This window comes from Dendrobates tinctorius, unplaced genomic scaffold (genome assembly GCF_039654945.1).
Source record: "Dendrobates tinctorius isolate UK_male_01 unplaced genomic scaffold, ASM3965494v1 ptg000086l, whole genome shotgun sequence".
NCBI lineage: Eukaryota > Metazoa > Chordata > Amphibia > Anura > Dendrobatidae > Dendrobates > Dendrobates tinctorius.
In genome coordinates, this window is record NW_027361754.1 from 20,871,089 (window position 1) to 20,894,429 (window position 23,341).

At 44.0% G+C, this 23,341-nt stretch overlaps 2 protein-coding genes across 4 annotated transcripts in view; one reads left to right on the forward strand and one right to left on the reverse strand.

The window, feature by feature from the left end:
* The window catches only part of CFAP68 (cilia and flagella associated protein 68), a 21,776-nt gene extending 6,161 nt beyond the window's left edge, over positions 1–15,615 (forward strand). For both annotated transcript variants that reach the window (XM_073585145.1, XM_073585144.1), the window contains exons 2-4: positions 10,881–11,085; positions 12,081–12,150; positions 15,004–15,615. In XM_073585145.1, coding sequence (XP_073441246.1) covers positions 10,882–11,085; positions 12,081–12,150; positions 15,004–15,113 — 384 coding nt within the window. In that variant the 5' untranslated portion in view covers position 10,881 and the 3' untranslated portion in view covers positions 15,114–15,615. The remainder of the gene's footprint in view (positions 1–10,880; positions 11,086–12,080; positions 12,151–15,003) is intronic.
* Positions 15,616–17,424: 1,809 nt separating this feature from the next.
* LOC141097756 (alpha-crystallin B chain) overlaps positions 17,425–23,341 on the reverse strand; it is a 57,723-nt gene continuing 51,806 nt past the window's right edge. Inside the window, exons 1-3 of one of the 2 annotated variants that reach the window (XM_073585141.1) lie at positions 22,342–22,736; positions 18,814–18,936; positions 17,425–17,771 (exon numbers count right to left, since the gene is read on the reverse strand). In XM_073585141.1, the coding sequence (XP_073441242.1) occupies positions 17,568–17,771; positions 18,814–18,936; positions 22,342–22,533 (519 nt within the window). In that variant the 5' untranslated portion in view covers positions 22,534–22,736 and the 3' untranslated portion in view covers positions 17,425–17,567. Of the gene's footprint in view, positions 17,772–18,813; positions 18,937–22,341; positions 22,737–23,341 lie in introns of those variants that run through there. The other variant, XM_073585142.1, reaches the window with a different exon arrangement.

Genomic DNA, 23,341 nt, shown 5'->3' on the forward strand with positions numbered 1-23,341 from the left:
CCGACGCCCTTCTGCCCTGCGGGTGATTTCTCTGTGGACTTCTTTGAGACCAGTCTGATTCCTGCTCCTCTAAAGCTAAGTTTTCTGCTTTGCCTGTTAGCATTTGTGTTTTGTTTTTTGTTTCCCTTGCTTTTCTGGATTCTGCCATTCCCTGCTGGGGTGAGCTGAATCTCCTTTTGCCTGTTGCTCTGTCTTCAGAATATTCCTGAGTACTGACATAGTTTTTTGAAGCTTAGCGTCTTCAGGGCCTTTTTTCACTGTCAGTTTGTTGGCTCTTATTTTTGTAGGGTTTTTCACGGATTGCAGACAGCAGCCTTCCTGTCCTTTCCTGTCTAGTTAGCTTGGGCCCCGTCTTTGCTCAGTCTATCTTTCTGTCTGTGTTAGTGTTCTTTCTTCTTGCCTCACCGTCATTATATGTTGGGGGCTGCCTTTTGCTTTGGGGTCTGCTCTGGGGCAGTTTAGATTTCCCTTTCTGTCTTTAGGCTAGGCAGTTCTCCGGCTGTGATCGAGGGGTCTAGGTCATCGTAGGAACCCCCCACGGCTACTGCTAGTTGTGTTGATAGGTTCAGGGGTCTGCAATCCGATAGCTGCCAACTTCTCTGGTTTTCTGGACTTAGCTAGCATTTCTGTTTTTGCCTCCTACGGTGACTCATTCATAACAGAATCACCCGCCATACCGCAGATCCTAGGGTACTCAATAGCAGGAAAGAATTGTGTTAAAAAAAAAAAAAAAAGTGTGTATATTCTTTCCTCTATATCTCTGAGGCCATAGGGGGAATTTTTTTTCTCTCAATGGAGATAAAGCAATTGTCTGATCAAGTGGAGCAGCTTGCTGCGGAAGTGCGGGGAATTTCCGCCTACCTTGCTCGTTCGCATGCTGTTGAACCAAAGATCCCTACACCTGATGTATTTTTTGGGGATCGATCTAAATTTTTGAGTTTCAAAAATAATTGTAAATTATTTTTTGCCTTGAAGCCTAACTCGTCAGGGAGCTCCGCGCAGCAGGTTAAAATTGTCATCTCTTTGCTGCATGGCGATCCCCAGGATTGGGCGTTTTCTTTGAGACCAGATGATCCTATTCTGACTAATGTGAACGCATTCTTTCAAGCCTTGGGGTTGTTGTATGACGAACCTAATGCTATTGATCAGGCTGAAAAGACCCTGTTGGCATTGAACCAGGGTCGAGATTCTGCAGAGTTGTACTGTCAAAAGTTCCGAAAGTGGGCGGTCCTTACTACCTGGAATGATAATGCCTTGGCTGCTCTCTTTCGGAAGGGTTTGTCAGAAGCCGTAAAAGATACTATGGTGGGATTTCCTGTTCCCTCTGGTCTGGACGATTCTATGTCATTAGCCATTCAGGTTGATCGGCGTTTACGTGAACGCAGGATTGCACGAGAGGTGTTTCCACCGGTTGAACATACGTCTGAACCTATGCAATGTGATAGAGTTTTGTCTAGGGCGCAACGTCAGGAGTTCAGAAGGCGTAATAAGCTGTGTTTTTTCTGTGGAGATGCCTCGCATATTATTTCTGTTTGTCGTAAACGAGAGAAACGCTTTGCACACACGTTTTCTGTTGGTGGTGTTCAACCTAAGTTTCTTGTGGCAATTACTCTGATCTGCTCCCTGTCCACATTTTCCGCCAAGGCTTTTGTGGATTCAGGAGCAGCGCTAAACCTAATGGACTTGGATTTTGCCAAACGTTGTGGATTTCCGATGACACCTCTGCAGACGCCTATCCCTTTGAGGGGGATTAATGCTACTCCTTTGGCGAAAAATAAACCTCAGTTTTGGACCCAGGTGGTCATGCGGGTCGCCCCAGACCATCAAGATAATTGCAGATTTTTGGTGTTGCATGGTCTGCATGATGCCGTTGTTCTGGGGTTTCCCTGGCTGCAAATTCATAATCCAGTTTTGGATTGGAAATCTGTGTCTGTGGTGAGTTGGGGTTGTCGGTGTGCCTTTAGTGAAGCTCCGGTTTTTTCCACCTCTCCTCAGTCGCATGATGTTCCTGACTATTTGGCGGACTTTTATGATGTATTTAGTGAGAATGAGTCTGCATCTTTGCCTCCTCATAGGAGTTATGACTGTGCAATTGAACTGAGCCCGGGGTGTAAATTTCCCAAGGGTCGGCTCTTCAATTTATCTGTACCCGAGCACGAGGCTATGCGATCCTATATTAAGGAGGCGTTGGAGAAGGGTCATATTAGACCATCCTCTTCACCCTTAGGTGCCGGTTTTTTTTTTGTGGCCAAAAAGGATGGTTCTTTAAGGCCTTGTATTGATTATCGTGCCCTCAACAAAATTACTATTAAATATCAGTATCCGTTACCCCTGATTTCGGATCTATTCTCTAGAGTTAGAGGTGCTTGCTGGTTTACCAAGCTTGACCTCAGGGGGGCGTATAATCTTATCCGCATTAAACAGGGGGATGAATGGAAGACGGCGTTTAATACTCCGGAGGGACATTTTGAGTACCTGGTGATGCCTTTTGGGCTCACTAATGCCCCTTCTGTCTTCCAGTGCTTCATGAACGATATTTTCCGAGACTTTGTCGATAAATTTTTGATTATCTATCTGGATGATATTTTGATCTTCTCCAAGGATTGGGATTCTCATGTGGAACATATTCGGACTGTGTTCCGGATCTTGAGGGAGAATTCCCTGTATGTCAAAGGATCGAAATGCCTTTTTGGAGTACAGAGGATTTCATTTTTGGGATTTATTTTGTCTCCGTCAACTATTGAAATGGACCCGGCCAAGGTACAGGCCATTTATGATTGGGTTCAGCCCACTTCTTTGAAGGCCCTCCAGAAGTTTTTGGGTTTTGCTAATTTTTATCGGAAATTTATAGCAAAATTTTCTAGTATTGCCAAGCCATTGACTGATCTGACTAAGAAGGGTGCTGATGTGTTGAATTGGTCTCCGGAGGCTGTTGCTTCCTTTCAGGAGCTGAAGCGAAGATTTACCTCCGCCCCGGTTTTGCGGCAACCTGATGTCTCACTCCCGTTCCAGGTAGAGGTGGATGCTTCTGAGATTGGTGCAGGAGCTGTTTTGTCCCAAAAGGATCCTGTAACATCTAAAATGAATCCCTGTGCTTTCTTTTCCCGAAAGTTCTCTCCATCTGAACGTAACTATGATGTGGGGAATCGGGAACTGTTGGCCATGAAATGGGCATTTGAGGAGTGGAGACATTTGTTAGAGGGAGCTAAACATCAAGTTGTGGTCCTCACTGACCACAAGAATTTGATTTACCTAGAGTCGGCTAAACGCTTGAACCCTAGACAGGCTAGGTGGGCCTTGTTTTTTACACGTTTTGATTTTGTGGTCTCTTTTCTTCTTGGAACTAAGAATGTCAAGGCAGACGCCCTCTCTAGGAGCTTCTTTGCTGATTCTCCTGTGGTGACCAAGCCTGCTACCATCTTAGGCGAAGGGGTAGTTCTTTCTGCCATCTCGCCCGATTTGAGACTTGCTCTGCAAGAGTTCCAGGAGGACAAACCTGAGCGTTGTCCCAGTGGAAAGTTGTATGTTCCTGACCAGTGGAAGAAGAGAGTGATGTCTGAAGTTCATTGCTCTGCATTGGCTGGTCATCCAGGTATTTTTGGTACTAGAGATCTGGTGGGTCGCTCTTTTTGGTGGCCCACCTTGTCTCATGATGTCAGGAATTTTGTGCAGTCCTGTGGGACTTGCTCCCGGTCTAAATCTTGTTCTCGCACTAGTGGGTTGTTGATGCCTTTGCCGGTCCCCAGGAGGCCATGGACCCATATTTCAATGGATTTCATCTCTGATATGCCTGTCTCTCAAAGAATGACTTATTTGTGTGATTTGTGATAGGTTCTCTAAGATGGTTCATCTTGTACCACTCCCTAAGTTGCCGTCTTCCTCTGAGTTGGTGCCCCTGTTTTTGCAACAGGTGGTTCGCTTGCACGGGATTCCTGAGAACATTGTATCTGACAGAGGAGTTCAGTTTGTGTCTAGATTTTGGAGGACTTTCTGTTCCAAGCTGGGAATTCAGTTGTCCTTCTCCTCTGCTTTTCGCCCTCAGACCAATGGACAGACAGAGAGAACAAACCAGACCTTGGAGTCGTATTTGAGATGTTTTATTTCCGCTGATCAGGATGATTGGGTTTCATTTTTGCCCTTGGCCGAATTTGCTTTAAATAATAGAGCTAGTTCTGCCACTTTGATGTCACCTTTTTTTTGTTACTTTGGGTTTCATCCTCGATTTTCTTCAGGGCAGGTGGAGCCTTCTGCCTGCCCAGGTGTTGACACTGTGGTGGAGAGAATGCACCAGATCTGGGACCAAGTGGTGGATAAGTTATCTCTCTCCCAGGAAAAGGCCCAGCGGTTTTCCAATCGACATAGGACCATTGGTCCCCAGTTTAAGATTGGTGATATGGTGTGGTTATCATCAAAAAATATTGCTATGAAGGTGGCTTCTCCTAAGTTTAAGCCCAGATTTATTGGACCTTACAAGATTTTGGAGATTATTAATCCGGTCTCTTTTCGTTTGGCTCTTCCTGTCACATTTAAGATCCATAATGTGTTCCATAAGTCCTTGTTGAAGAGGTTTGTTGAACCAGTTGTTCCTGGGGTGGCACCTCCGGACCCTGTATTGGTTGAAGGTAACATGGAATATGAGGTAGAGAAAATACTGGATTCCCGTCTGGCTAGACGGAGACTCCAGTATTTGGTTAAGTGGAAGGGTTATGGTCAGGAGGATAATTCCTGGGTCTCTGCCTCTGATATTCATGCCAAAAGATTGGTGCGTGCCTTTCATCGGGCTCACCCTGGTTGCCCTGGTGGCGTGGATGAGGGTTCGGAGACCCCTCCTCAAGGGGGAGGTACTGTTGTGAGTTAATTTTCCCCTTCGTCACTGAGGTCTGGTGAACTCCCTATTCTGGTAAAGGAAGGTAATGAGCCTGATTATCAGGCACCTGAGTCTAATGATGATGACTGGCTGAGTGGAGTCACGGACTGGATATAAGGCTGCCGACGCCCTTCTGCCCTGCGGGTGATTTCTCTGTGGACTTCTTTGAGACCAGTCTGATTCCTGCTCCTCTAAAGCTAAGTTTTCTGCTTTGCCTGTTAGCATTTGTGTTTTGTTTTTTGTTTCCCTTGCTTTTCTGGATTCTGCCATTCCCTGCTGGGGTGAGCTGAATCTCCTTTTGCCTGTTGCTCTGTCTTCAGAATATTCCTGAGTACTGACATAGCTTTTTGAAGCTTAGCGTCTTCAGGGCCTTTTTTCACTGTCAGTTTGTTGGCTCTTATTTTTGTAGGGTTTTTCACGGATTGCAGACAGCAGCCTTCCTGTCCTTTCCTATCTAGTTAGCTTGGGCCCCGTCTTTGCTCAGTCTATCTTTCTGTCTGTGTTAGTGCTCTTCTTGCCTCACCGTCATTATATGTTGGGGGCTGCCTTTTGCTTTGGGGTCTGCTCTGGGGCAGTTTAGATTTCCCTTTCTGTCTTTAGGCTAGGCAGTTCTCCGGCTGTGATCGAGGGGTCTAGGTCATCGTAGGAACCCCCCACGGCTACTGCTAGTTGTGTTGATAGGTTCAGGGGTCTGCAATCCGATAGCTGCCAACTTCTCTGGTTTTCTGGACTTAGCTAGCATTTCTGTTTTTGCCTCCTACGGTGACTCATTCATAACACCAAACAATATGTTTGGCGTAAAGGCAACACAACTCATCACCCTGAACACACCATCCCTACTGTCAAACATGGTGGTGGCAACATCGTGGTTTGGGCCTTCTTTTCTTCAGCATTGACAGGGAAGATGGTTAAAATTGATGGGAAGATGGATGGAGCCAAATACAGGACCATTCTTGAAGAAAACCTGTTGGAGTCTGCAAAAGACCTGAGACTGGGACGGAGATTTGTCTTCCAACAAGACAATGACCCCAAACATAAAGCAAAATCTAAAATGGAATGGTTCACAAATAAACGTATCCAGGTGTTAGAATGGCCAAGTCAAAGTCCAGACCTGAATTCCATCAATCTGTGTAAAGAGCTGAAAACTGCTGTTCACAAATGATCTCCATCAGACCTCAATGAGCTCGAGCTGTTTGCCAAGGAAGAAAGGGAAGAATTTCAGTCTCTCAATGTACAAAACTGATAGAGACATACCCCGAGCGACTTGCAGCTGTAATCGCAAGAAAAAGGTGGTGCAACAAAGTATTAAGTTAAAGGAGCCAAATAATATTGCACGCCCCACTTTTCAGTTTTTGAATTTCCACAAAAATTTAAAATAACCAATACATTTCGTTCAACTTCACAATTGTGTTCCACTTGTTGATTCTTCACCAAAAATTTACATTTGATATCTTTATGTTTTAAGCATGATATGTAGGAAAAGGTTGAAAAATTCCAGGGGGCCGAATACTTTCGCAAGGCACTGTACCATCCTTCGGATTAATATACCGTCATGTGGATGTGTGACGAATCACACAGGGAAAGGGGTTGTCGACTTCGCTCACCCCGGGGGAGGGGAGAGAAGGACCCAGCGGGGATCGTCTCTCTGGCGCCACCACTTACTCCAGGTCAGTCAGGGAACTGCACTGAGGGCAAATAGTTGCCGGAAAGGCTTTCCTTATAGGGACGAGTTATTGAGGCGCTCCCAGTGAGGGGGATACATAGCACAAGTCCAGGCTGGGGATACATATATAAACCTCTCCCAGCCGTCACTGCCAGAGTTCCTCACTAAAACAGTACGGTCTACTGCCACCAGTTCCTTGTTTGACATAAGCCCCGTCTGGCAGCAGGCAGTCAGGAAACATCTCGGGTAGCGTATAATATAACCAACCGATCGTGTGGACGTGGGGATTTGGGTATCAAGATAAAAGAGCAGCCCGATATTAATTTTATATTTAATCACCGAAAAGCGCACAAGAAATATACAAGTATATATTTACAGAGCAATATACAAGTATACAGTCAGGAGTGTAGTACGGATAGGGTATAGATAGGTTGCAATTACTGTGTTATGTAGCATGTGATCACAGGTACAAATCATAGTTACAGGCTTTCCTGGCTGTGTCAGCTAACGGTTCCTCCTGCCAGTAGAAAACTAAGCTCAAAATGAGGAGCTGCCTCTTTTCTCCTGGGCTGCTCCCTCCCCACTCTGTGCCCACCCCTGGGCTTGTGCAGCCTCTTTCCTCCCATCTCTGAGAGTATGATTTTTTTCAGGCATAACAATGGATGGCGCTTAACTTTCCGCCCGTAGCTCCAAATGGGTCGGCAGCGCCGCAACTGGGTTTCCCTGGATTTTATCTCCACAGGGAGACCAAATATGTCTACGTATGTAATCCCAGGTAGCTATGCTTCATAACTCCATAATGCAGAGTGCTACAGGTGGCTGCCGGGCACGGGCATGTGGGGGAAAGAATGCTGGTTCCGAGACTGTGCTCGACTAGGCTCAGAGATATTGCATTCTGTTATTATAGGTCATTTTCCAGTTTCAATACCTCAGAGCCTTGCTGTGGCCTGTGGTGCCACAATGTCACCATGTGCTTGAGGCAGACAAAGGAATCCAGCTGTAGCTGCACTAGAGTTTACACCCTTGTGCTAATTGCTAGTCACCGAGCATCAAAGGGCTTGTTCTGTTCCTGTGGTTTAATTAAAGATAAACATTGATCCTGGGGAATGAATGCCAAGGGAGGGGGGCTGAGTGGTATAAAGCAAGTATTTTTGGGCCCAACTGTCTCTTGATGGGGAATTCCATCAGAAATCAAAATTGTATCATTTATATGTCATTTTCCCATATCTCACAGGATGTATATACCGTACTGGCAGGGTCGGCGTTAGGGGCAGGCAGACCAGGCAGCTGCCTAGGGCCCCCGCTCCTCCAGGGGCCCCCAGCCAGCGGCACATCACACAGCCACTATGGGGCCCCTGTGAGGCAGGGGGGCCCGCCTGACCCCAGCGCCGACTCCCACCGCCGCCGCATTGAAGGAGGCAGTGGTGGAAGAGAGAGCGTCACCTGATGCTCCCTCTCCCATCATTCCCCGCTCTGCCTCTGACACAGCGGGGGTCGATGACGTCATTGCGCTCTCACTATGTGCCAGACGGAGCAGGAGGAGACAGGAGCAGCCAGCAGCGCAGGCACGAGGAGAAGGTGAGGAGTGTTTTGTTTTGTTTTTTTAAAATCATTGTGAGTACTGGGCTGTATACCTTGGTGGGCTGGGCTGTATACCATGTGGTGCTGGGGTATATACTATGCGGCTGTGTCATATACCATGGGGGGTAGATTTTACATTATATTCTATAGGGGGAGGCTGTGTTATATAATATGGGGGGCTACATTATATTCTATGGGAAGGTGGGCTGTATTATATTCTATTTGGGTCTACATTATATTCTATGGGGGACTGTATTATATTTATTATATTCGATGGGGGCTGCATTATACTATATGATGAGGGCTACATTGTATTCTATGGAGGGGCTACATTATACTATATAAGGGGCTGCATTATATCCTATGAGGGGGTTGCCATATATTCTATGGAGGGGCTGCATTATACTATATGGGGGGTGGGGCTGCATTATATTCTATGGGGGGTTGCACTATATTCTGTGGAGTGGCTGCATTATACTCTGGGGTAGCTGCATTATTCTCTAAGGGGTGGCTGCATTATACTATAAGAGGGGGGCTGCATTATATTCTTTGGGGGTTACATTATATTGTATGGCGGGGCTGCATAATACTCTGTGGGGTGGCTGCATTATGCTCTATTGGGTGGCGGCATTATACTATATGTGGGCTGCATTATACTGTATCGAGGACTATGGGGAATACATTAAATGAAGAACTATGGGGTGCATTATGCTATGGGAAGTGAATTGTACTACATGGGTGACAATGGCGGTGCATTATACTATATGGAGTACTATGAGGAGTGTATTATACTATATGGAGGACTGAGCAGTGTATTTTAATATATGGAGGGCTATGAGGAGTGTATTTTAGTATATGGAGGACTGATGAGTGTAGTATACTATATGGAGGACTATGGGGCAGATTATATTATTTGGAGGACTATGGGGTGTAAACTGTAGATGTGCTGCTGATAACATGATACTGTACTGTGATCCGTTAGGGTGTGTGCACACGTTGTGGATTAGTCTGCGGCTTTTTCTGCAGAGAATCCATATCTCTTGGCAGAAAACGCAGGGTAAAACACATGCATTTTTCCTGCGGATTCCTAGCATGTGTACAGCGGATTTGATGCAGGTTCTAGTGTGGTTTGGCAGTGCGGATGAGAGAGAGAGATTGATTGATTTGTATGTCCCAGAACGTACACTGCAGCTGCGGTTCCGCAAAAAAGAAGTAACATGCTGCGGAAAATAAACCGCAGCTAATCTGCGCAGTATTTTCCGCAGCATGTGCACGGCGGATTTGGTTTTCCATAGGTTTTCATGGTACTGTAAACCGCAAAGAAACTGCTGCGGATCCGCAGGACCAAATCCGCTGCGGATCCGCAGCAAAAACCGCAACGTGTGCACACACCCTTAGTGATCCATTACTGATTGTTCTGTCCCCATCATTCTTTCTCAGATGGTGGAAAGAGGCCGGGAAACAAGTGTTGAACGACTTCTTCAATTTTGTCGATCTCATTTACCGGCCTGAACTCAGCACATGTAAATACAATCAAAATGCTTCTGTGATGAGCAATATGTTAGCATTTGGGGCCCCATTTTAAACTTTGTCTAGGGCCCCACTTTACCTAAAACCAGCCCTGCATACTGGTGATGAATATACCATCCTAGTTATGAATACTCTGTCCTGGTGATGAATATACCATCCTTATAATGTATATATCATCGTGGTGATGAGTATACCGTCCTAGTGATGAGTATACCGTCCTGATAATGAATATACTGTCCTGGTGATGAATATACCATCCTTGTAATGTATATACCATCGTGGTGATGAATATAATGTCCTGATGGTGTATATACTGATAATGAATAATGAATATACTGTCTTGGGGATGAATAAACCGTCCTGGGGATGAATATACCGTACTGGTAATGAATATACTGTACTGGTGATGTATATACCGTCCTGGGGATGAATATACCATCCTGATAATGAATATGCCATCCTGGTGATGTATATACCATACTGGTGATATATATACCGTCCTGGTGATGTATATACCATACTGGTGATATATATACCGTCCTGGTGATGTATATACCATACTGGTGATATATATACCGTCCTGGTGATGTATATACCATACTGGTGATATATATACCGTCCTGGTGATGTATATACCATACTGGTGATATATATACCGTCCTGGTGATGTATATACCATACTGGTGATATATATACCGTCCTGGTGATGTATATACCATACTGGTGATATATATACCGTCCTGGTGATGTATATACCATACTGGTGATATATATACCGTCCTGGTGATGTATATACCTTACTGGTGATATATATACCGTCCTGGTGATGTATATACCATACTGGTGATATATATACCGTCCTGGTGATGTATATACCATACTGGTGATATATATACCGTCCTGGTGATGTATATACCGTCCTGGTGATGTATATACCATACTGGTGATATATATACCGTCCTGGTGATGTATATACCATACTGGTGATATATATACCGTCATATTGATGCCCTAAATGTAAATGGTGGGAGAACCTCATAAGGACAATAGCTATCTCACAGCCATATTTATTGGACCTTCTAATGGTGAAGTAGTACGTATATGGGGCATTTACATGGTGATCAAATAACTGCTCACGTTTGGTTGTGTAGGATCCTATAACAAAACATTACACAGGGTTTCTCAGAATTTAAGACAATGGACATGTCTTTATGTGACACGACTTTTCTCCTTCTGCAGAATGTCGCATTTTGTTTCCAATCTTAAAGCAAACGGACATGGTGAGGTATGGCTAGACATCAGACCCGAGACCAAATTCAAGCAGTACGGATGGAGGTGCACAACCAACGAGGACGCGTACTGCAACAAGACGCTCATCGGCAACTGGAATCAGGAACGTTACGACCTGTGTAAACTAGAGCAGAGGAGACCGCCGCCATCCCAGGTACTGATGAAGGGAGGCCAAGACCTATGTGGAATTTCACTACTTCTCTTAAATGGTTGCTGTTGTTTCAAAAAACTTTATGTACATCCATAATACAAGCAAATCTAAGAAACTTTGTCATGTATTTTACCATAATAATCTGCTTCTTTCTTCAATTATGAGTCACTTCTTTTCCTGCCCCTGTCTTATGAACACCTTATCCACTCAGAAAAACGGCTAAAATATGTATTATTCTAAAAACAACATTTAATGCCCGCTCAGTGACTAATCAGATTGTGGCTGCCATTTGAAGTCTATGGAGAAGGGGAGGAGCAGAGAGAACAACCATGCTACTCCTTTAAAAAAAAAATTAAATCTGATCCTGAGTTGGATTCACAGCTACACTGCTCAGTGTTGCAGGATATTGTCCTCCATGCTGGTGCTGTTGACTATGTGCTACACAGAGATAGAAGAGCAGGAATCCCCCTGTCTATGTGTCCTGTGTATGGCAGACACCATAACAGCTAGTATTACTATCTCAGAGAGCGATCATGCTAATTCTTTTTTAACAAGTTTTTGTATCTGACCCTGAGCTGAATTCACATCTACACTGCTCAGTAGTGCTGTATGTTATCTTCCATGCTGCTGCTGAACATTTGTTACACAGAGATGGGGAAACAGGAATCCCTCATGTTTGTGTGCGCTGTGTATTGCAGACACCATAGCAGCTAGTCTTTACCCTCTAGCTCAGAGACAGCTGAAAATTGGAGACAGAACCTGAAGATGCTGAAAAAAAATGCAGAAATAATGCTATTCCTCAAGTTTACACAGGGCACATTCTGAAAAGTTATCAGAAATGTGAGGTACATTTGGAAAACAAAAATAAAAGTAACCAGAAGATAACTGTCCAGTATCAGCACAACGTCCTCCTCTTGGATTTTGGCCCAGGCGAAGGCGGCATGAGAAAGTAATCACAAGTTAGATCACTAATCAAACTATTTTCTTTTTTTTTTCAGTACGCTCATTACTATGAGACCTCGTATAACGCGGACTATCTCAGAAATGATGTTCCTGCAGAGAGACAAGGTAGGGGACTGCACATGAGGTCCAGCCTCTTCCACCAGTTCATATCTGCGCATACTCATAAGAAGGGTTTTCTCTTATTTCCCGGAGATACAGAGCCTTTCTCAGGTTCCTACAACAATTGCCAATGAACGTCCACCCTTACATCTATGGGTCAGTGTGGCTGACAAGCAATCCAATGCAATATATGTCAGATCAAGGGACCTCCAAATTGAAGAATGCTGGTATAGTCTCAATTCCAAAAGTTGTGGTGGATAGATGTATAGACATATGGAAAAATAATAATGCAGCCCCCAGATATAGGGTTATTTAACTCCACAATACAGCGTAACAGGCAACCATCGATGTACCATCTTCCTAGGCCGATTGTCACCCTCATGGAAAAATAGTCCTGCCATCCATGTTGGAGATGACCGTCCAGCTTATAAATTGGACTAAGGGCTCCCGTCTTTCCAGTGGTTTGTGATTGTAAGTTGGGACTTGGAAGAGTAGAATAATAGACCCTAAGGTTAACAAGCAATCCAGGCAGGGGGTGAGTGGATACCTGTGTGCTACCCACTGTAGTGGAGAAAGACACCTGTTGAATTTACTTTTACCCATGTCCCACGGTATCTTAGTTTTATTGCATCACTGAGCAGGGAATTATAACGTTTCAGCCTCGGACAAGGCTGCGTCCACTGTAGCTGCTGCCGGGGTTATGTTTAGTAGATAGGGTAATGATGTGATGTCAACGCTGATGCCTCATCGTAAGTCATCTCCAGGCCGAGCAATAATTAGCAGCCTAGGTCTCTTGGAATATATAGTAGTAATAATTTTATTTCTATAGCGACAACATATTCCACAGCACTTTACCTTAGAGGGAACTTGTACAGACAGTAAAAGACATTACAGCCTAACAATAGTCACATAAACAACAGATACCAAGAGGAAATGGGGATTAATCAAACTATCCTGAGTAGTGCATTCCAAAGAATTGGCACAGCACATGAAAAGTCTTGGAGACGGGAGTGGGAGGTTCTGATTATTGAGGATGTTAGTCTTAGGTCATTAGCAGAATGGAGGGCACAGGTAGGGTGGTAGACTGAGACGAGGGAGGAGATGTAGGGGGTTGCACATGAGAAGTCTTGGAGACGGGAGTGGGAGGTGGTTCTGATTATTGAGGATGTTAGTCTTAGGTCATTAGCAGAACGGAGAGCCACGGGTAGGGTGGTAGACTGAGACGAGGGAGGAGATGTAGGGGGTTGCTGAACCATGGAGCGCTTTGTGGGTGAGAGTGATAAGTTTATATTGAACTGGAGTGGATGGGTAACCAGTGTAGTGACTGGCGCAGGGCAGAGGCATCGGTGTAATGGTTGGTGAGGAATAGGTGTAAGAATTCTGGACTTTCCTTTGTGCCTGTTCGCCCTGATCCAAGATGGAGTCTTGTATCTCTTCCTGCCATGGAATTCCTGTCTGTCCTGATTATTTAAGTCCAGGTCGTGTGCTCCTCTTTGCCTGAGTATTTTGTTGCTGTTGGCTCCCGAGCTCCTGCTGTTCTGCTGGTGAACTCCCTGCTGCTGCTCTTTACTCGGTGCTCTGCCTCTCCTCGTTCTGCTACCTACAGTGCTCTGTGCATCTCCCTGATGCTGTCTGTGTTTAACTACTGTCTGGACTGCTAGTTGGAGCTATTCACCCCTGGAACTGCGATGGACTATAAGGAATCCTGACATCATCTTCTCCTCTAGATCTGTGTTTGTGTGGGCTGCTGTGCGGGACTTACAGCTCAAAAGGTACACAGGTGACCTTCTCTTGTTAATGCCACTCCGGTATAAAGCTGGATGTCCACGTTTAAGTGCCTAGTGCATTCCCACCTTTATAATTGCTGGACTTCTACACTTTAGTGCTGTGTGCATGCTCATTCTTAATATCGCTGGACTGTCTCATTAAATGCGGTGTGATAACTCACATACGTTCTGCTGGACTTCTACGTTTAGTGCCTTGTACACACCTGCGTTATATTACTGTTGGACTGGTTATATTAGCGGTCACGCCCCGCTCTTCAGTTACTCTGGACATTTCTATATTGAGCTGTGCATTCGTTACTATTGCAGGAAGTGCTCTGTTCGTTTTACTTAACTTCCATCATTCCATATTGTGCTGTGTTTTCGTTACTATTGCAGGAAGTGCATTGTTAGTTTTGTTACACTTGTTAAATATACTTATTTGCATCAACTTTGGTCTCAGTGTCATGTTATCCCATGCAATCAGATTCTGTAGTACCCATATAATTGTTACAATATGATCCTGACTGCAGCATTCAAGACAGATTGGAGGGGGGAGAGTTTGGTAAGAGGGAGACCGATTAGAAGAGAGTTACAATAGTCCAGATGAGAATGAATAAGAGAAACAGAAAGAGTTTCTGCAGAGTCAAAAGTAAGAAAAGGTTGAATTCTAGAAATGTTTTTGAGATGGAGATAACAAGAGAGCCAGTGATCGGATGTGGGGGGCGAAGGAAAGCTCGGAATCAAGTATGACCCCAAGACAGCGGGCATGTTGTTGGGGAGTAATAGTGGAACCACACACGGAAATGGCAATGTGGGCATAGTTAGTAGAGGGAGGAAACACAAGGAGTTCAGTCTTTGACAGGTTCAGTTTCAGATAGAGGGAGGACATGATGTTAGAGACAGCGGTAAGACAATCACTGGTGTTTTGTAATAATGCAGGCATGATGTTAGAAGTAGAGGTGTATAACTGAGTGTCATCGGCATAGAGATGGTACTGGAAACCAAATCTATTGATTGTTTCAGTCAGTACATATACAACACATACTGATTGATGTCTGTATGGATGTTAACTCCAGTATTCCTTTATTTTCAGTTTTCAGGAGAGAGCCTCATGTTTTCCCAGGACATCAACCTGAACTAAACCCACCACAATACCGGCCTCAACAAAAATCCTGCTATATGATCGACTACGGCAGCTCTTAACTATAAACTCATTGTTATTCTGGAGCTAATTCTTGCTATATGTAAATGTAATTATTAACATGGATCTGTCATCAGAATTCACAGTATGAACTGTTTACATTATTTAATCATCTCTTAAACCTGATGACACTGGTATACTTTCTTTGATAACTCATGTTAGAATCAGAATATAATTGTTTTTGAAAGATTCTTCAGCTCCTCAGTGTCCCTCCTCTCTGCTGCTGAATCTCCACTCACCTAGCAGCTTCTCTTCCCCCCTGCTGAACCTCTGCCCACTTAACCTGATTGATCGTTCCTCTGTGTCTCCCCCCCCCCCCGTGGAATCTCCTCCTTCCTGCTGAATCTCATTGAGTCTCCTCTCTCCAGCTTTATCTTGCCCACCTACTCTGATTGACAGCTCCTACGTGTCCTACCTGCTGCTGAAATCTTCTGCTGCTTAGTATAAGCTGCAGCTCCCTCACTCGATTCCTTGACTAATAAAGTGCTCATTTTAATATCAGGATTACACAGATTTTATGTCTTAAATTTTCAGTGAGTACAACAAATTCATCAGGTCTAGGATATCTATGGAAAAATGTATTGCTATGAGAAGTTCCAGGAATCCACTGGGTGAGGTGGATCATCTAAGCCCAAGGTTGGTAAGTAGAGGGACTGGAAACCATAGGTAGACAGGTGGGATGGTGGAAAGTGCAGGCACGTGGGGGATGTCAGGAAAACGCAAGCAGCCGGGGGATGTCAGGAAACCGCAGGCAGGCAGAGGATGTGGGGAAACCACAGGCAGGTGGAGTACAGGACTCAATTCAATAAAAAGGCCCGGGTGTGAGTCTTAGAAACTCTTAAATAGGCCCTGGCAGTTCATCACATGGAGGCACACCAGGCCACCTGCACAGTCCGACATGGAGCACCAAAAAGTTCAACGGACCGGGGCAGATGTAGCACAGCCCAGACGAGGGAAACAAGGAGGAGGACGTCATCTCTAGAAGATGGGAGGCGCCTAACGGAACCGCGACACCTATCGGACCAGACCGGACGCCCTGATAAGTCCTGCGGTTTATCTGCGGTTTTGCCCTGCGGTTTTACACCTCATAATGGATGAGGTGTAAAACTGCAGTGTTTCTGCATCAAACAATTGACATGCTGCGGATTGTAAACCGCGGAAAAATCCGCAGCCATGTGCACTGCGTTTTTTTATTTACATAGGAAATAAAGGTACTGTACAACGCAGCAGAATCTGCACCGTGTGCACATACCCTTATAGGCCAAAAATGGGTTGACAGATTCCCTTCAAATGTAATTTTAAAAATTGTTTGCTAATGTTTTTTTGTGTTATTGATGTATATGAAAAAAAAAATCTATATGAAAAAAAATCTTACAATTTTCATACTAGAAACTAGCACAAAAATTAGATGCATACTTCCTAGTGCGAACGTGGACATTAGCATCGACAAACAATCTTCTATATAGAAAACTGCGGAGCTTCTAATCTGAGTGTGCTGTATTCTGGCAATGGTCATTGTGAAAAAAGGGGGAAGAGGTGAGCTCTGACATCACCTATTGTGAATGGTGGATCCTGTGTTATCTACTGTATATAGAGGTGTTATCAGTCATTGTACAGGAGGAGGAGGGGAGCTGTGACATCACCCATTGTGAATGGTGTATCCTGTGCTATCTACTTTATATAGAGGTGTTATCATTGTACAGGAGGGGGAGGTGAGCTGTGACATCACCTATTGAGAATAGTGATCCCGTATCTACTGTATATAGATGTGTTATCAGTCATTGTACAGGAGGAGGAGGTGAGCTGTGATATCTATTGTGAATGGTGGATCCTGTGTTACTGTATATAGAAGTGTTATCAGTCATTGTACAGGAGGAGGAGGTGAGCTGTGACATCACCTATTGTGAATGGTGGATCCTGTGTTATCTACTGTATATAGAGGTGTTATCAGTCATTGTACAGGAGGAGGAGGAGGAGGTGAGCTGTGACATCACATATTGTGAATGGCGGATCATTTACTGTATATAGAGGTGTTATCAGTCATTGTACAGGAGGAGGAGGTGAGCTGTGACATCACCTACTGTGAATAGTGGATCCTGTGTTACTGTATATAGAGGTGTTATCAGTCATTGTACAGGAGGAGGAGGTGAGCTGTGACATATCACATTCATACTTGGATTATAAATATTCTTATTCATGTTCTTTTGTTGTGTGCTGCAGTTGAGTGGGATATTAGGTTATTAAATTGCATAAAACATTCTGAGTCCCTTCTGACTTATGTAATGATTTCATCGGTAATAATCCACTTGCAGATGCTTCTCTTTATCTTTATTCTCATTAGTAATTTGGTTTGGTCACAGGACAGCACAAATAAATACATGTAGCAGTGTAGTACGCGCGCACTCTCTCTGGCAGGGTGGAAAGGTGTCTTCTCTAGCTGGAAATGCTGAGAGATTCTACTTCTTGGGAGCAGCACCGATGGCCACCTTCTCTTCACGGGTGATGGGGATGGAGCGCTCAGGAACGTCAGCCAGTTTTCTTGGTCCAATTACGGTCAGAACTCCATCTGAGGACAAGGATGAAGTGATGGAGAGAGGATCAACATCCACAGGGATTTTATATCTACGCTGGAAGTCTCTGGAAACATAGCCGTGTTCATCCTGGGAAGTGAGAGAATAGCCAGTTGTAAGATTAATGGATAACGTTGACGCATAGTGACCATATATATTAGATTTCAGCAAGACCTGCCATCTATTGGGGGTGTAAAAGTGGCGGTTTCACCCAATCCTGGAGCCTTGGAGGGGACCAAAAGAAGAAGACTTGCACTATTGAAGATCTGTAATATTTGGGGGCACTGTTGGACATTTTGCCTTGGGGTTCATAAGCTTCAAAGTTCAGCTGACTTTCAAGAGGAGAAAAGAATCATGCATGTTACAAGTCAACATGCCCAATCCTTTTGTTTTTAAGGGAGATATGTATGGCATATGTCTAAGCCATGGGAATAGCTTTAAGCTGGGAACTTGAAAATGTAAGGCCACTTTTATTTAGTCTGCTATCTGTAATTAGCAAACTTATTAACTTTCCTGGAACATCTGTAAGCCTCATGGAAAAGGGAAGAACTTCGGTCCTCCTGGAGGAATTTGCAGATCTTCCGGGAGCTTCTGAAACCTTCAGAAACCATCTCATATAGAAAGTTTCTACTACGTGAAGCTAAGATGATCCATTATTGGGAATGGACAAAAAGGCATGATGCGTCTAGACCAAGATAAATGGGCTGGGGTCAAGGGACCTCCATACTAAGGATGGTCGTGTGCTATAGCTACCAACTGTAGACTAGTAATTCCAGAGGCATTTACCAAGCTAAATACTACAGAATTATGGATTTCATTGCACCAAAAAACCCTGGGAAAAGTCTTGCTTCAGTTTTTTTCTGCCTCACATGACAGGTGGGTCACTTGGTGGAAAGAAGGAATTGCTTACAGAAGGACAACAAGCACCAAATGTGGTGGCAGATCTTTATAATGGCTCCAAATGGACTCCCGGGGAAAAATGATTGACTTTTTTTGATTTGGCTAAAATTGACAGCAATAATACAGCTAATATACAACAAAGCTTGACGGAAATCAAAATGGAGAGTAATGTAGTGCAAGTGGCATCAAAGCCAAATAAAGAAGGGTCCAATAGGAGGATCCCAATTATTACCGGACGCTCCTCGTGCTTTCCATGGATTTCAATGAAATCTCCCATCACTTTCACTTTCAGCTCTTCTGGGGAGAAATGTTTCACATCGAGGTTAACAGAAAACTTGTCCTTTTCCATTCTCATCTGTGGAAGACGATAGAGCGTGTCATAACTGTGGTAGAATGGATAGGCCATCACTATAGTGGTCCTAGAAAACCACCTAAATATGGAGGTTCTCCTCCAAAATGTATCTTGACATTTGAGAACATAAAACTAAAACATATTTGAATCATACTGTACTTACCACAATGTACACCAATATTGAGGACATCTAAGCCAACGCCCCAACCTCCTCCCAGGAAAGCCCCTGAAAAGCCCAAGTTTCAGATATGGTTTTGCAAGACTTCATTGCTTTTACAGTCTGGTTCCCGAAAATGTACAGGATAATTGAGTCTGTTTTTAGGCATAATTTAAGTCCTGCTGTGTCTACCTGCCTGGTTACATCTCTTTGCAGGGTTGTCCAGTTGATATAATATTAAGGCTTAGACTGGAAGGAAAGAAAACGATACTCCCATTGGAGGCAGCTACTCTGTAAGTCAATGTCCGACCCTTCACTGAGCTTTGTAACATGACCAGGGATATTAGCCAAGTCAGGCATTCATTGCCTCTTTATGAGTGCAGGGTTGGCTGTCTAAATAAGATACCTTCGATTCTGCCTTATAGGTACTCACTCTTTAAAGGGTTGTCCATTACTGGAAAACCCCTTATACCAGCGCCACTCTTCTGTACTCAGCATAACGTGACCTGCCAGACAGATTGGATCACCATCAATACTGTTTCTTCCGCTAGGAGGCTTTAGAGCTCACGTAACGTCCCCGACAAATGTTGATCCCAACAGATCGGTAAGTGACAATGCTGTGTACGGTGGAGCACCTCTAGTCCGGCAGGTAAGTAACAGGTTTTTTTCTAATTTTTTCCCACCTCCCTGGGCCCATTAATAAGAAGTTGAGTCTTTTTTGGTAATCATCCATTCTCTCTCTCCTGGAACAAAAGGAACTTCTCTAGTGTCATCGATTTGGAAGTAGCTACCCTGAAGGGCAATGTGTTAGCCTTTCAACATGACCAGGAACATTAGGTCATCCCTCAGATGGTTTCCTAAATAAAGTCATAAGTATAGTTCCCGTGCTGCCGCTTTGGTGGTCATGTTGGTCATTCATGGTTGCCTTGTCCCGACTATAGTCATCTGACTGCTCTAGCCGTGGTATTAGCCATGATGGTGGTGCATGACCGCTGATGTCATGTAGGTAGAACGGCACCACTGCGGGACAGCTAACGACTGGCAGGAGATGGACCAGGATAGTATTGGTATTAATGCAACCCCAGTGAAGATCCCAAATTAATACCATCTGCTTCAAGAGGAAATACAAGAACTCGAAAATAAACATGATTGCATAACTCAATCTCCCATAACATCACTGTACGACGGCTCGTGTTTCTGCATTTCATAAGGAAAACGAATTACATGTCAAGGAGAGCTGTTGACTACATGTCTGTACTGTAAGAGGATATGTACGTATTAATAAGGGAATCTCTTTGCGCCAACTGATTTATTACTGTGGGGCAAGAATGTACAGTACTTGTGATCTCACACAGAGACCAAACCAAGACACCTTATATCATCAGTGATCTTTAGGGGAAACAATTTTGGTTTTATTTTAAAAAGTCTGAATTAGTGAAAGAGGGAAAACTGGTGAAAATACAGAATATAGCTCTAATTTTCAGATTTCTCTGAGCTAGTGCGAGGAGAGTAGCCATTCTGATGTCTGTGTGTGATGTGTATGAGGGACATGAGGGATTTCTGTTCACTTGTTTCTATGTAGCACGTCCAGAAGCATCAGTATAGAGACCTATACAGCAGTACTGAGCAGTGTAGCTGTGAATCCTGCTCTGAGTTGAATCCACAGGTAAAGTGGATCCTCTAAGCCTCATGTCCAAGTGAGCACACAGACCCTGGGCATTTATGCAGCAAGCAGGAAGGCACGTGGGCAGGGAGGACTGGGCACACATAGGAATCTCAGGAGAAGGAAGACGAACAAAGTGGAATCCAGCAAGGATGAATGCAAGTTGAAAACACAGCAAGCACAAGTAATGGAGTAAACCAAACAAGGATCTACTAGAGTCTGAATCCCAAAACTCACATGTGTCTAAATGTATCTTAAATAGGTCTAGGGAGATGATATCATTGATCCACTACGGGCTACCTGCAAAACCCAACTTCGAGCACAGCAGAGGGCAGCGAACCCAGAGGAAGGAAGTGGAGCCTGGGATACCTGGGACAGGTGTGTAACACTATGGAAAGTGAGATAAAGCACTTAATAAAAAGAAGCATCAGAGTCTGTGTATGTCTTTTTGATTTTTGTTCTGCTCTTACTATCTGCCCTCACTCTCCATAGACTTCAGTAAACAGCTGTAATCTAATCCCTCAGTGATCTGGCAGTCCATTTAGTTGTGATCATGACAGATTTTAGCACTTTAAAGCATGAAAGGCTATGCCTCCCAAGCTCATATCATATCGTGTCTTGATAATACTACAATATACGATCCAAATACTGACACCATATAGCGTCCACGTAACAAAACGCCACATGAGCGTCACATTACAACATTGCAAGCGCTGATTGCGAATGCGGTCAGTTTGCAAGACATCATATAATGCAGCTGCAAACCTGCAAGATTTTTGGTTGCACCTTTGCCAGCTTAGACGTTACTGTAAATCACATGACTGTGATTAGGACTCCCTTGCGAATTGTCTGCAATTTAATTTTTTTTTGAGTGTTGTATGTCCAACATCACGTACGACTCATTCCCAAAATGTGCAAAGATGCGTGACCGAAAACCTCCATCAAAACACACACACATCTTTATGGTTATGCAAACCCCATCCTAATATATGTTTTTTAAGCCAAAAGCAATACTGCCCTATAATTCCCAGCATAATACCGCCATATGCTCTTAAATAATACTGTCGGGTTTTACGTTGCACCCCTATAGTTCCTAATAAAAATCCATTCACATACAGAAAGATACAACTGGAATATCAGATATTGTTCCTCTATCATAGTGATTCCTCCAGGGCAGAGAATGGTCATAGCTTACAGTCCTTAGATGTAGTGGATATCCCATGTGAGATGACCCAACAATTACTCAAAAACCTTTTCCTAAGCATGCATTACAAAACCAAAAATGCAAGTATTTACACTCAGTCCCTCCTCTTTTTATCCGCCTTGTCCCTTTATTATAAGATTAATTGCCATTTTACTCCCAAATAGTAACATATATTTTACCGCTATACCCTCTGGAACCTAAACAGTTAAAAGCTTCATCTACTGACTTCCCACAACGACGTTCTGACTTTTTTTTTCATAATTTTAGCCCATATCCTGGATGAATTAACAGAACATGTTGGGAGTTGTAATCTCACAACAGCTAAGGAGTCGCAGTCCCTATAGATTGTACTACATGAAACGAACAAAACAAGTAGAGAATTACCTCTGAGAAGCCACTTTCTATCCAGGATGGAAGTCTAAGGAAAGGATATTTGAAGTAGAAAGGGGACAGCATGGTGGGAAAGAGTTCAGACTCCTGAAGGTGATCTCCAAAACTCTGTTCAAAGATCCTGTTTGGGCCAAAGAAGGAGACAAATTGGCGGCGAAACCAGGGATGTTGGATTGTCACATCCATGTTCTTCAGGCGTTTGGTGGTAGCTGTCAGACAGAACTGTTCAGTGTTTGATTCACCCACCAAAATCCAATGGCCTTATATACAGAGTGGCGGCTCTTGTGCTCCTCCCCGGCACCCCAACATTGAACTTTCTGGAAAAGTGCTGTCAGATGGTTTCATTATCCCAGCACGCCTGTCTGCCCCCATTCAGTGGATAGACGGAGGATATGAGAAAAGACAAATCTTCTGTTCTCTGGACAAGTCATTGGATCAGCAAGTAATAGAGATGCTGATTATCTCTGTGCACATTGGATTAGCGGACAGCAGGATCATTTCAGCTACCGTACTGCGACATGACAAGGGATGAGTTCATTCTGAGATCTGACAGCTGATAATGTGATCCCAGCCGCAGAGAGCAGCGTATTCCTCCTGCCATAGACCTGAATAATCCAGCTCTGGCCCACTGCCCTTCTGTGGGTCCACGTCTTATGAAGTGGGATGAAGAAATATGTATTGTGACCTCTCCGCCATCTCCGTCAGCATACAACATGCCGAATTGTATTACTGTGTGTCACATTACTGTTACATAATAGCTGTAACATTAATACCACCTGTGTGATATAGTGCGAGCGTCCGGGTACGGACCCCACTACGGTCCCATACACTTGCTCGGCCAATTTTCATTTTTCTGCTTTTTTTTTTCTCCCCTTTTTCCAAGAGTCAGAACATTTGTATTTGCAGTTGCAGCTTTAAATATAATGTCCTGAAAAATAGAGAAAAAAAAATTCCAGGTGGGAGAAAATGGTGAGAAAAAACAAAAAACAATTCC